This window comes from Astyanax mexicanus, chromosome 1, assembly GCF_023375975.1.
Source record: "Astyanax mexicanus isolate ESR-SI-001 chromosome 1, AstMex3_surface, whole genome shotgun sequence".
Classification (NCBI taxonomy): Eukaryota; Metazoa; Chordata; class Actinopteri; order Characiformes; family Acestrorhamphidae; genus Astyanax; species Astyanax mexicanus.
In genome coordinates this window covers 63,639,017-63,653,440 of record NC_064408.1, presented here as the reverse complement: position 1 = coordinate 63,653,440, position 14,424 = coordinate 63,639,017, and the positions used below count along the sequence as shown (strand labels likewise).

General features: G+C 35.4%; 1 protein-coding gene across 1 annotated transcript; it reads left to right on the top strand.

The window, feature by feature from the left end:
• The first annotated feature begins 3,162 nt into the window (after positions 1-3,162).
• On the top strand, positions 3,163-12,843 carry LOC103035066 (cytochrome P450 2J4). The gene is made up of 9 exons (XM_007259503.3): positions 3,163-3,435; positions 6,795-6,957; positions 7,360-7,512; positions 8,455-8,615; positions 8,768-8,941; positions 9,102-9,243; positions 10,315-10,502; positions 12,114-12,255; positions 12,358-12,843. Exons 1-9 carry the CDS (start codon positions 3,247-3,249, stop codon positions 12,531-12,533), a joined length of 1,488 nt encoding a protein of 495 aa, XP_007259565.3. The 5' UTR covers positions 3,163-3,246; the 3' UTR covers positions 12,534-12,843.
• The last annotated feature ends 1,581 nt before the right edge of the window (positions 12,844-14,424 follow it).

The following is a 14,424-nucleotide window of genomic DNA, read 5'->3' as shown; positions in this document are numbered from 1 at the left end:
GCAAAACAGTATATTTTTATTTATGAAAAAAAAAAAAAACAATATCAGCAAGTAGTCCATGGTGTGTCACAAAAAGAATCCATGTTAAATATGTGTGAACATGATAAAGCACTACTGGTTTTGAACGAAAAGTTAACAACAAATTTTTTTTTTAGCTATGCTTTTATTAAAAGAATTGTTACCTTATAAATGTTAGTTCGATGATGTAGGGCATGAAAGCAGGGCATGGCAGATCAGTAATATTTAGTGAATGTTAAAAAATCAGTTAAAATTTGAAAGATAAACCATTTGACTATATCACACAATATATCAAACAATGTTTCTACACAAACAATCTTAAATAGTATTTACAAAAACAAACAGTTATATGCCAGAAAAAAAGATGATATCTATTTTTATTATTTAATGTTTTATTGGTTTCAAAGTAATTGCAATGAACAGGAAAAACATTTGCTGTTAGCAAAAAGTGTTATTAAAAGAAACTACATTTAAAGAACTGCAAGTCTTACTTGCCACAGTTAAGGTGTGTGTTAATGAATTAATAATAAGATAGAAACTGGTCGAAAATGGTATCTATGGGAGATTTCTGAGGCCACCTGAATGGCTTAAAAAAACAAAACCAAATGAAGGTTTTGAAGTGACCTAGTCAAAGTCTGATTGAGATGGTGGTTCATGCTTTAAAAACTTCACACGTGTCTGAATAAAAAACTATTCTGTAAAAAAGAGTGAGCCAAAATCCCTACACAGTATTGTAAAAGACACACTGACAGTTATCAGTAAAGCTTAAGTGCAGTTGTTGCCAAATAAGTAGGTTTAGGGGGCAAATCCTTTTACCCATAGGGCTTGATTTGGTTTGGATAGTTCTTTTTGCTTTAATAAATAAAACTATTATGTAAAAAGTGTTTTTTATATTTACTCAGGTTATTTTTGTCTGATATTAAAGTCTGTTTGATAATCAGAAAAATATCAGTATGAAAAAGAAGCAAAAACAAAAGAAAGTTGTAGGTGGCGGGCACATTTTAAGCCAGTGTAAGTGAAATTAAAGATTTCAATCACAAATACAAAAGCCACAGTGTACACAACAGAAGTCTTTTGCAAGGAAATGACATTGTCATATGCATTGTTATTTATTACACAATGTTTTGTCCTCATTCTATTTAATCTAATATGATTTAATCAACAAAGAACCAAAATAAAGGGGTTACCAAACAAATGAATACATTAATTTCGAAAGACTGCACAATATACAGTATAAGCACTGGCATGAAAATATATATATCAGTAGCTCATGCATGATGATAAATACAATAGTAATTGCACTGGTCAATGTGCAGGGAGGTGAGTACAGTGCTTAGTAAATGTTTAACTGAGGTGAAAGGATCATGATATTTAAGAAGAACTAAGAGGGCTTTATCTCAATTACTTTTTAAAAATGTATCTATCATTGCTTTTGATATATTGTGACCCATAAAAAAACATCAGCCCAGATGCATAAGATCCTAAGCTGCAGTAAACTCTGATAATATCGCTGAGTCATTTCAAACCTTGTTGATATCCAGACCTTACAGACATGTTTACACATGGGGTGAAGGGTTGAAGAAAAGTAGGTAGTGGTTTATGTGGTTTATGTGTATCAGTAGTCAGGTTAATGAAACACAATAAACATGAAACGTTGAGTCCCAAGGTCAGAGTGCATTATATAAACTTCATATACAAATAAAAATAAAATAAAATGAACATCAATTTAATTCATAGGTTTGTTGCTACATGGACCTTCTTATAACTCATTTATTTTCAGCAAATTGCAATGAAAGTTTATTTTGTATGACACATGTTACAGAATACATTAAATATTAGATAATACATGACCAAATATTTGCTTTTTATCTTGAACCTTAGATCTTGAAATAAAAAATCAATCTTTGGCATTTAGAGAAAAGGGCTAATGTTTTACTCTCAGATGAATGAACAGTTGCGGGACATTTTTAGCTGGGGTACACAAAGTTTTGAATGGCATTATGTTATCCTACATCATAGTTTTTCTTTTTTTAAACCTTTCCAATCTGTGCAATCTATTATTGTCTGTATTAAAAAAAAAAAATCAAGAAATAAATACTGAAATGTACTTTGGCTGCAAATAGTTTATCTGATTCCCCATTAACACAACTATAGTACCAGTCAAACGTTTGGACACGCCTTCTGATTCAAAGTTGTTATTTTTTTATTATTTTCCATACATTGTAAATAAATACAATGATAGAAAACATAAGGAATCACGTAGTAACTTAAAAGTGTAAAAAAAATCTGTGAAGGTTTTAGGCTCTTATCTGTGCTTAAGCTGTTAACTTGCTGTTTCTGAGGCTGGTAACTCTAATAAACTTATCCTGTGCAACTGAGGAAACTCTTGGCCTTTCTTTCCTGGGGTGGTCCTTATGAGAGCCAGTTTCATCATTATGTTTTTGATGGTCTTTGCAGCTGCTTTTGAGAATACTCAAAGCTCAAACCTTAATTTCTTAAAGTACTTCTTTCTTTACTTAGTTGAGTAGTTCTTTCCATAATTGGAATTAGAATATTACTCAAATAGGGTTATTCATTGTATACCAACTCTACCTCTTCACAACACAACAACTGATGCTCTCAAGCACCTAAATTAAGAGGCAAGAAATTCAAGTCATTAACTCCTGATTAGTTCAGCACAGCTGTTAACTGAAAGCCTGAATTCCAGGTGACTCGACCTCATAAAGCTGACTGAGAAAATCCAGCCAAGATGTGCAAAACTATCATCTAAGCAAGAAAAAAAGCCTTACTTTGAAGAATCTAAAATATAAAACATATTCTGATTTGTTTAACACTTTTTGCTTACTAAATATCTCCATAGGTTTATCTTTATAATTTGGATGACTTTATTATTAATCTCAAAAGTAGAACATTTTAGAATAATGGAAAAACACTACATTTAAGGTGTGTCCAAACTTTTGGCTGCTACTGTATACATGCTAACTAAAGAGAAATTTTTTGTCATGATTCTGGTTGTGTTTTATATAAAGTTTATGTTCTATATTATATATTGTTTATATATTTATATTATACTTTATTCCTTTAAAAAATAATAACAGTGAAAGCTGAGAGGGGTGTGACCATTTAAAGCTTTAAAATAACAGGCACTGAACTACAACACCACACACGTTCCTTGTTTTCCTTTACATTCCGTTTCTGTCTGTCGCTCACCGTGTCACCGGATTAACCATGGTGTCTTTACCATTCCTAGAGAGTTTTGATATGAAGAGTCTGCTTTTTATTTTGGCATTTTTGCTGATTCTCGACTACTTAAAGAACAAAAATTCTCTGAACTTTCCCTCTGGACCCTTGGCACTCCCGTTCCTCGGAAACATCTTGGACATTGCCTCCCCACAGCCACATATTTACTTAACCAAGGTGAGCAAACAGTTCTGGTGCAAGACTCATGTTATTGCTATGTACAGGAATGTTTTGGCTGAATTATTCAAAATGATATGTATTTAAAGAGACTCCTACATCTGTCGAACTGTCCACAGACTGAATTTGTCTAGTTATGACAGTGAGTTTATAATTAACTTCTGTAAGCAGATACATTTCATTGAACAACTGTATTAACCCTGCATTGTTTACAAATGCAAACATAATTTCTGAAGATCACATTTCTCAAAAGCACGGTTAATTCTATACTGTTTGTGGTGTATATCTCAGAATTGTATTGAACAATGTCTTGTTTCAAAGTAGGGTTTTGTGTTAATAAGAACCAGAAAATATCACACGCAATAAATTATTCAATATATGAAGGTGTATTATTTAGGAAAAGCACCAGAGTATGAAAAACACAATATTACATTCAGAAAAATATTGCTAAGCAATTGTATCAGTGTGATCTGAAGACAGAGTACAATACTGATGTCTAGTGGTTAGTAGTTAAAACATAAACACAGTCTGTCACTAATATTTATATGTAAACTGTTAATTAAAAAACAATACTATGTTTTTCAGAATTGATACAGTATTGCAAAACATAATATTGTGGTTCTATTTTAAAGCTGCATTGATCACAGCTATTGGGGAGGGTGGTTGAGGCATAACAAATAACAGCAGAGTTGGCTAGGAATTATGGGTATGGGTGTCCCCAGGATGAGACCCTGCATAAGATCAGATCTAATGCATGTAAGACATGAGCACCCAGCCACGGAGTAGAGGAATGAAACTGTCTACAGTGAACACTGTTGAAATTCTACAGTTGGCGTGACTACTCCATGTCACTTGGTTGTCTGTGGAATTGATTATTTAGAGAGAAACCTGCGGAAATAAGTGTGGACTGGTTCATAATAGGGGATATATTAAGAGTGTACATGTTAAGTGGTTCCTCATGTGACTGACTGTCCCTTCAGCAGCACTAAGTGAGAGAGAGCTGCTTTAATCGATATTTATGACAGCATGTCTGGCAATAGTTATTCACTTCAAGCTGTGTTGTAGTTACATGAGTAAAATGCATCATACTATCACAACAAACCCTGCATAATTTTGGGCAAAATGTTATGTTATATTATGTTTTATATCAAAGTACTCTGCTGATTTATGCCACAACCTGGAAGGCCATGAACATGAGCTTACTGTTTTACCTGCTGTAATGCCCCAACAGTGATCCAGTACACGGCCTCTGAACTTGAATCCAGCACACAATCGGCAGTGTGAGAATAAAAGCACAACTATAGCAACATCTCAGTTTACTGCAACTCGATATGTCAATTACCTCAAACATCTGCACCTTTATCTAAAAAAAAAAAAAAAAAAAAAAACAGGACTGACACTACTACTAGGGATTCAGCATTTTATTTCAGTTATTTTGTTTATCAGTTTATGGGCCATTCCAAGTTTAATTTGGAAGAGTTACAACAAGCAAATAACACCTTGTCAGGGTAGACCAGGCAGGGAGACGAGGAGGCGGATGCAAGTGCAGGTAAGGGGTTTTTATTAAATAAATGAATAAATAAACAGAGAACGAGGAAACAAACCAAAACAAACAGGGTGTAACGATAACATAAAACAAACAGAGAGTAATAGACAAAGAAACAACAGGGCAGGGATTTATACAAGGAATAAACTAGGAACTAAACACTAAGCAGGGGACTAGGAGTAGAAAAAACACAATATAAACAAAGAACAAGGGACTAGGGTTAAGGCTAGGAAAACAATGAAACGCAAAGAGCCAAACGACAGGAGTTGGTGCAAAGACCGACAGCAAACACTGACACAGAAGGGCTATTTAACACACATGGGAAGTGAAAACACCTGGGGTTGGGGGGCGGAGCTACAAATTGACACAGGTGGAAAACTACTGAGACAGAACACAGGGGCACAGGTCACATGGGACACACACAGGCAAGAGGACAGACAGGGAACAGGGCCAGGACATGACACACCTATTCAGTGGAATGGCCCTAATCTATTTTAAAACAAATTCATTTGCTCCTGCTTTTAAGAAAGTAACGCAATACAGGCAGATAATAAATTCTGCACCATAGGGCCCATTCCCTTTCTCTATACTGTACTCTCCCACTCACTCCCTATTAATCACTACACAGCCATAATAAAACCTGGCACCTAATATTTATGTGACCATTTATAATCCGATCAGCAACATTTAACTCAAACATTAAGACCCAACACCTAACAGCTAGTTCCCTCTGGCTGTTTATGATCAGATCAGATCAGCCACATGACACAAACAAGAAACACTTAACCTTTCTTTCACAAATACACTCATCATCCACCTCACTGAGGCTCTCCACAGGGGTCATCAGGTTGGCAGCTCCCTTAGTCAGTGTTTTACTGAATTAGGCCAATAACACCTGCCGAAGGCTCAGCAGTGAATTCTGGCATCCCAGGCTCACTACAAAGGATACGACAGGATTTTACCCACAACCTTGATATCACAATTCCAACATCACACACCAAACACCAAAGTCTGTATCTACACTCCCATCCACACCATGGCCTTTCCCACAATACCTCATTCCTTCTTATCCACAACCACATTTCCCTAGATCTTTTAGCTACTTCTGACAGTTCCTTAATTACTGTCCTCAGCACACAGTCTCTAAACCCAAATTCCACCAACACAGATGTAACTTTCTTTGCTAGAAAACCAGTCTAACATTAGGCTGCCAGCTACATTCTCTCACCAATTCTGCGCACTTCAACATTTACCTCCTTCAGCATTGTCCTTAAATGGCACAGATAGCTCTATAAAACAAACAATCCCTTTACTCTGTGAGTACAATACAATATCTGGCCCCAAAGTAGTTACAACAATACAATGTGGAACCTGTAATTTCCAAACTCTTGCTTCAGGCCATGTAGCAAGATTTGACATTTGTACTTGTTAACATTACACTGCTCCTCAAAAACAAACCCAACTGACCTCTTGCCACCAACTACAGGCATATTATTAACCTCAATGCAGTTCTTAATAAGGGCACCAGCTAGAGACCTATGTACCTGATCATGCCTCCACGTGTAGTGTGTCCCTGCACCAAGCTCACCTTACATGCTGACAGAATGTGCAGATTTGCGGCATCATAGCCCCAAGCAGAAACCTAAAAAATAAGAGAATAGTTCTCATTCTTTGTAAATATATTGATATATTTATGTGGACTGTCTACACCATCTATTCCTCTGTTTTTGTATTTAACAAAGTTTTTAAAAACACTGTAGAACTACACCTATACATCCACTCATCATTTTCCATAATGTTTGCATCTCCACAGCTTGGCAAGGCCTACAACAACATATTTTCCATGCGAATAGGCCAACAGAAGATGATCCTTCTCACAGGTTACAAAATGGTGAAGGAAGCTTTGGTGAACCAGACGGACAATTTTGTGGATAGGCCTTACAGTCCCCTTGCAGAGAGGATCTACTCAGGCAATGGTAAGTTATTGCTGTTCACCAAACAGTGGCACTTTTACACTGGTAAACCTTTAAATCAAGTGAAGTGTAAATAAATAAATACCTATTGTATAGTATTGCTCAAAGAACCTTTTGCAGCAAAGCGTGTCAGTGTTTATTGCTTGTGTTCGGTATTTTAACCTTGAATAGCAAGCAGGTGATACAGTATGACTTAAATTCCTAGAATCACTGCTTTATAAATTTAGCTGTGGATTTAGCATTTCTATCAAATTATTGGTTGGAAAGACAGTCACCTTGCTCTTCTTAGAATCTCCTAAAACAGTAATGCGAATATATTCAAGCATGTCAAACTGATCAGCTTAATCTGACTGATAATATTACATGATTTTGGCATGCACTGCTGATTTCTTTCTGCTTCTTCAGGTGGACTGTTTACCAGCAATGGTAACTTGTGGAAGAAGCAGCGACGCTTTGCTCTGTCAACACTGAGAAACTTTGGGCTTGGAAAGAAGACTATGGAGCTCGCCATCTGTGAGGAGAGCCATTTTCTGCTGGATGAAATGGACAGACACAAAGGTACAGAACATACTTTTAGAATAACCTTCAGACTGAAAACACTCTGACTGAAAACACTCTGACATCTATACAATGTAAAAAGTCAATATATATACACTGATCAAAAGAAAGAAATGGTAATGTTTTGTTATGTACATACAGGTAGAGCACAGGTATGAAAATCACGGTAATGTTCTGGTAATCTTTTGGTAATCTATATCCTTACCAGTACATTACTAATCTAATTCAACCTCTCTTTAAAATCAAGACTTAACTGATTTTATGTTAGCATACTGTTTAGTTAAATCCTTTATCCAATAATAATACATTTCTATTCAAATTGCAAGTGTGAAATGTGTAATACATCAGAATGAAAGAGTCTGCATTTTATAATATTTTAAGAATTGCAACAAACATAACAAATTGTAAAGCATTATAAAAAACACTTCATATAAACACATACATGGCCAAATTAAACACAGCCAGGCAGAGGGATTTGGTTCAGTCAAACAAAGTAAAAATATATTAATAATGCACATAAATGTAATTTCTTATTCTTTAGTAGTTGTTCTCAGTAAATACCTGAGGCTAGAGGCCTAGACAAAACAAAACATGACGAAAAACTACCTTTTTATTTTTTACCTGAAAAGATGGGAAAAGGAAGTGTTTGGAGAAAAAAAAGGAATATAAGAGTACCTTATATAGGGAGGGAGGATACACATTATAAAATATATAAAATAAACAGTTCACTTGTTAAAATATGGAGAGCTAAACATGGAGAAAATGAATTAGTTAGTAAAGTAAGATTAAACATTTTGGTGATGCTATTGCAGAGGCACAGAGAGCACATTTGGCCTTTTCCCTTGTTTCTCCTAGTTATCTACAAATGTAATACTAGCTAAAGGGTAAATTTAATTAAACTCATATATGCATTTCAAGCTAACAAACATGTTTTATCTTCAGGACAGGCTTTTGATCCTTCTGGACTTTTCAACAATGCTGTTTCCAACATCATTTGCCAGTTAGTGTTCGGCCAGAGATATGATTATGCAGACTATGACTTCCAGCAGATGCTGAAGTACACATCTGAAGCAATTCACCTAGAGGGCTCCATTTGGGGATGGGTAAGGTAGTCACTCATAAAAAAAAATCATGTCTTCAGTTTTACTTAGAAAAGAAATTTATTCCAGCTGATCTCTGCAGTGATTATGTATTAAAGCAAGATTACGTCTTGATTATGACATTCACAAAAAATGTTTCTTTTTCTCCCCAATAGCTTTATGAATCATTTCCTAACATTATGAAGCATCTTCCTGGCCGACACAATGTTATTTTTAGCAACTATGAACACGTTTCTGAATTTATAAAAAAGAACTTGGACAAGCACAAAGCAAACCTGGACCCCTCCAATCCTCGAGACTACATGGACAGCTTTCTGATTGAGAAAGAGGTAGGATTTTAACTTGTACAGTGGCTCTTGTGTAATTGTGTAAATGACCCAATAAAATTTTGCCTTGAGTGATGATCTTAGTGTAGCTCCACATTTATATTTTAGAATTGTTCTCTCGCATCCTGAGTTCTTCTTTCTTTCTACTTTCTTTTATTTGCAGAATTCTCATGATCCAGCTGATGGTTTTAGTGACAAAAATCTGGTTAGGTGTACACTGGACCTGTTTCTCGCAGGAACTGAAACCACTACTACTTCACTGGGCTGGGCTCTCATCTACCTTGCCAAAAATCCAGAAATACAGGGTGAGGCATTGTTTTACACATCTTAAATTTTGTTCAGTAATCTGCATCAAATCTGCAATCTGAATAAAACTGGCACCTGTCAAAAATCAGATAAACTATATTTAGTTTAAAATCAAAATGGCTCCTCCCAGTGTAACAGTGTAACAGATCACAGATAATAGTAATACATATTAATCACTCCCCACCAATCAGAGTGTATCTGAACTGCATATTAATTGACAAGATTGAACCATAACTGTGTAGAATACAGTTTTAACGCTGCTGTCATTTTTTTTTATATAATTATTCACTCAATCTTGATGCAAAGTTGAAAGCAACAAACTCAGCAGCAGGAGTTTGAGTGGAGAGCAGAGTTTTATTAGTGTGAGGCATCAGAGTCTCATATGGACATGAGCTGAGTTTAAAAATGAGAAATCAAAGTAAGTCAACTTTAGAACGACATGCTCTATTATTATTACTATGAAATGTGTAACAGAATAAAAAAATGCAACAACTACATGACAGAAAGACCATGTCAAAATATCTCTAATACAAACAAACTAGTAAGACAATATACTTTTAAACTGAAATCTAGGATTAATGTCTGAATTTTGTTTTAATTTATTGATGATCTGTAAGCGATCTGCACTGTAAACTTGATGATCAATTACAAACTATACAGCAATTTAATCAAAGCTTTAATCTTTGAGAAAATCAAGTCCCACAAATATGTGTGAGAAAACAATTAAATTATGCGAGTCCAAAAGGGTGTGTAGCTCTTACTAAGAAAAACAAACGAAACAGATCAATTTAAACATGCTACCGGTGCTCTCAGAACAATGGACTGGACACCCCGGACTCCAGACCTCAACATTATTGAATGTACTTGGTACTTCTTTGATCTGTTTTGTCTAATTCAACCACAAATCTAAGGTTTTGATATTTTTACCTAAGATTATATTAGTATCAGCTGACAAAAAATTATAGCATCTGCTCATCTTTAACATGAGCCAATAGTACGAGTGAGTTCTCACGAAACAATGTCTAATAATTAAACAATCTGAAAACTATATGAATGTTTTGCTGGGGCAGATAAAGTGCAGGAGGAGATAGACAGAGTGATTGGGCAGTCCCGACAACCCGGCATGGCCGACAAACCCAACATGCCCTACACTGAAGCTGTCATCCACGAGATCCTGAGGAGAGGAGACATTGTGCCTCTGAGCGGACTTCGAGTAGCAGCGAAGGACACGACACTTGGAGGATACGCCATTCTAAAAGTGAGTGACATATGGTTTGTTGATAAAAACTAGTAAAAAACATGGAGAATCCTATTCAATAGGAGCTGTTGGACAATACAATGCTGGAAATGCACAAATAATTTATGACAGACTTGTACAAGACCAAACAACAAAGTTACAATTCTGCTAATCTTTGTAAAACATAATAGACGGGTTAACAATCACTAAACACAGAGCCAGCCCTGACCAGTGTGACGCCCTGGGCAAGAATTTAGAGGTGGATGATGCACAGCGTGTACATAGAACAGAAAAATTATAATAAGACCTAACATTGTTAGACTTCTTTAAAATTATTTAAAATATTCTATTTCAAGATCAGGAATGGAAAACCAATTAACAAACAGTACATAGTCCATCCACTCAATATCCAGGTGTTTTGGAAAAGCTGAACTAAGAGCTGCAATAATATTAAATACATACGTGGACCAAATTGTTGGTACACATCGATAATGAATGAAAAACATGAAATAACTTGAATCTGACAAAAGTTATAAAAAATAAAATATTCTATGAAAATGAACAAATGAACAAAGTCAGTTATTTAAAAAAATAAACTCATGAAACAGGCCTGGACAAAAATAATGGTACCCTTAACTTAAACTGCTTCAGTTGTCTCAGGTTTAAAGGGTCCCTTTTCCAAATGGCAGGTTTCAGCTCCTTTCAAAGATGCTCAATAAGATTTACGTCAGGGCTCACAAAAGGCCACTTCAGAACAGTCCAATATTTTCCTCTTATCGGATTTTCATTTGTTCATTTTCATAGAATTTTTATTTATTATTACTTTTGTCAGAGGTTTGTCAGTCAAGGTATTTCTGTCACCATTGTGTTGTTTTCTTTCATTAACCGAGGGGTACCAACAGTTTTGTCCATGTGTGTATAATAACAGGAACTCAAACTGCACCAACCGTCTGCACACAGAGAGAGCTCTTTACACTTTAGGCTGTGCTTACATGGCATGAATATGCTGGAGGCAGAGCAAAGCAGAATTAGGTAGAGCGAGGTTGAGGTACACAGTGAATCTCATATCAAACTACTTCTTAGTCTGGAAAAAAAAAATCACTGCAGCAAAGCCAAGTGCCAAAAAAAATAGAATTCAGAGTCTGTATTTTTCATGTTTTACATCAACATCAGGATATCCAACAGTGTTATTTCATGTCAGATATTTTTATCCATATTGTGCATTCCTTATAGGAAACAATAAAGTTTGGAGCCTAGGATTACGGTAAGGATCAGTATATCATCGCAGTAAAATGTACTACATAATTAAAGTTACTACAAAATTTGGACACATAAACTGTCCCTTACACTGTGGCAACATTTCTTGATAAATAGACCAATAGAAATTATCCCAAATTACCTAAAATAAATACATTTTCCATTGATTTCTATTGAAAGTTAAGAAAGTTTTATCTTTCTCCTGTAAATGTGCTGTTTAGAAGATACTTGTTTTCTATTAGATAGTGTCAAAATGATTTATTTATTAGGGTTAGCTTCTTATAATAGATTCCTACTTAAATAATCCAGTAAAAACAGAGTTGTACTACACTGACTGATAACTGCTTCTCTGTGTTTATCTGCATCTGTGTCCAGGGAACCACAATTATGCCCATACTTCACTCTGTATTGTTTGATGAAGATGAGTGGGAGACACCCAACAGCTTCAATCCTCAGCACTTCCTTGATAAAGAGGGCAAGTTTGTGAGGAGAGATGCGTTTCTGGCCTTCTCTGCAGGTTAGAACGTGGTACAATAGTACAATGTAAAAAAAAATAAGATAAACAGGATCCCCCAACCTCCTCTGTCCCACACACTCAACCTCTCTCTCTCTCCATCAGGGAAGAGAGTGTGTCTAGGAGAACAGCTGGCGAGGATGGAGCTCTTCCTGTTCTTCACCTGCCTCTTCCAGAAGTTCCGCTTCTCTGAAGTGGAGGGGGAAGAGCTGGACACAGAGGGCATTCTGGGAGTCACACTAACTCCTCGCCCTTATAAAATCCATGCAAAGGCACGATGAGCACATTCCACTACACACGCTTAACATACATCTCATACATAACAATACAACTGTTCCACTTCTGGAACTTCTGTTATGACTTATGAACATGACAAAATGTTAAAAAACTGAAGCATACATCAGAGAACAGCTTCACCGGGGGTAAGCTTGATTTTGCATAAAAAAATGACCTGAAAGTAGAATTTTAAAAGACATGCAGAGTGTTTTTTTTATTTGACCTAACAATAAAACAATAAAGATTCCAACAATCTGCTCTGTACAATAATTTCTCATGTATTTTAAAATGAAATAAACTTTAACTCTTAATGAACTCTGAGGCTAGATTTTTGTTTTGTTCTAGAATATATCTAGCTTCTCAGTACATCTGAAAAAAATGTAATGTTAGTGTGTGTGTGTGTGTGTAACAAGTTTTCACTCAATGGACGCATCAACATTCAGAAGGTCTCCTCCCATCTTACGCTACATAATAGAGTTACATTTTCCCTTTATTTCCACATAAATTAGGTGAAGTTACAGACCCAGCAGATCTGAATATTCTAACCCTTGGAGCACACTTTTTATTTAACCTTCTCATTTAACGTTTTTCTTTATTTAATTTATTTTCTACTCTGTTCATTATTTTATATACATCAAAACAATTAATGCACACTTATAGAATTACGAAGTAAACAGTAAAAAAGTGTTCATCCTCCACAATCTCCTGACCTAAACCCAGCTGAGATGGTGATTTGAGGTGATTTGGGATGAGCTGGAGCTTCACAGCATGAAGGAAAAGCAGCAACTATTGTTCAGCACCTCCAGAAACACCTTTAAGATGCTGAGAAAACTATTCCAGGTGACTCTCCCTCATGAAGACACTGAGATAAAAATACCAAGAGTGTGCATATCTGTCCTTAAAGCTAAATTCTGCATGTGTAACACCTTTTGTTTACAAAATCATTCGGCATGTGTTCCTGCATAGCTTTAATGTCTTCAATAATACAACGTAAAAAATCATAAAAAGAAAGACAACAAACTGAACTTTTGACTAGTATTGTAAATGAAAATAAATATATAAAATATAAAAATATTTTTTTTATTAAACCAAGTGCTTCCTCTTTAGCATCAGTCAAATCATTTTTTGTTCTATAAAAAAGATTGATCTCTAAATATGTAAAATACCAGTAAAATTAGTAGTTGATAGATCACTATGTGTGTAATACTGTGTAATATAATATATGAGTTTCACATTTTGAACTGATTTACTGAAATAAACTTTGAAAAACTATTCGATGATATTCAATTGTATATACACACAGTGTTTTATAGAAAATAGGCTTTTATTGTGTGTGTGTGTGTGTGTGTGTGTTTGTCAGTGAGAGATACCAAAGGCTGGATCCAAAAGAGGACAGAGGATCTGGCTTGCAGCCATGTGCTGAACTTTGCTGACCGTAGAGTTGCCAGGTTATGAAGCTTGATCTTTTCACCCTCATGGAGACATCATGTGACAGGAATACACAGCTAGTCTAAACCTGCTTAGTCATTCCAGACAAGCAAAAGCAGATACTTTCCCAGCATCCCCTCTGTTCTAGTAAGATATATTAATTACTGCAGCTGATAATGGAGATATGGACCTCTATAAATATTAATTGCAGGTTGTGCATTTCTGCTTGAATGCACATTTGTTAATTTGCCTTCTATCAACATACCTACTTTAACCAATTAAATAGTTAATTAACAAGACTATTTAGAGTGTCAGGGGATGTGCTAAAGCAGAATAAGGGTTCTAAAATGTGCAGGGCAGGGCACTGTCATTAAAAGAAACATCTTCATACAGATTAGACGTTCTGGTGATGTTTTATGGCGTAATAGGACATTAGGACATTCTATTATAAAATAAAAATAAACTACC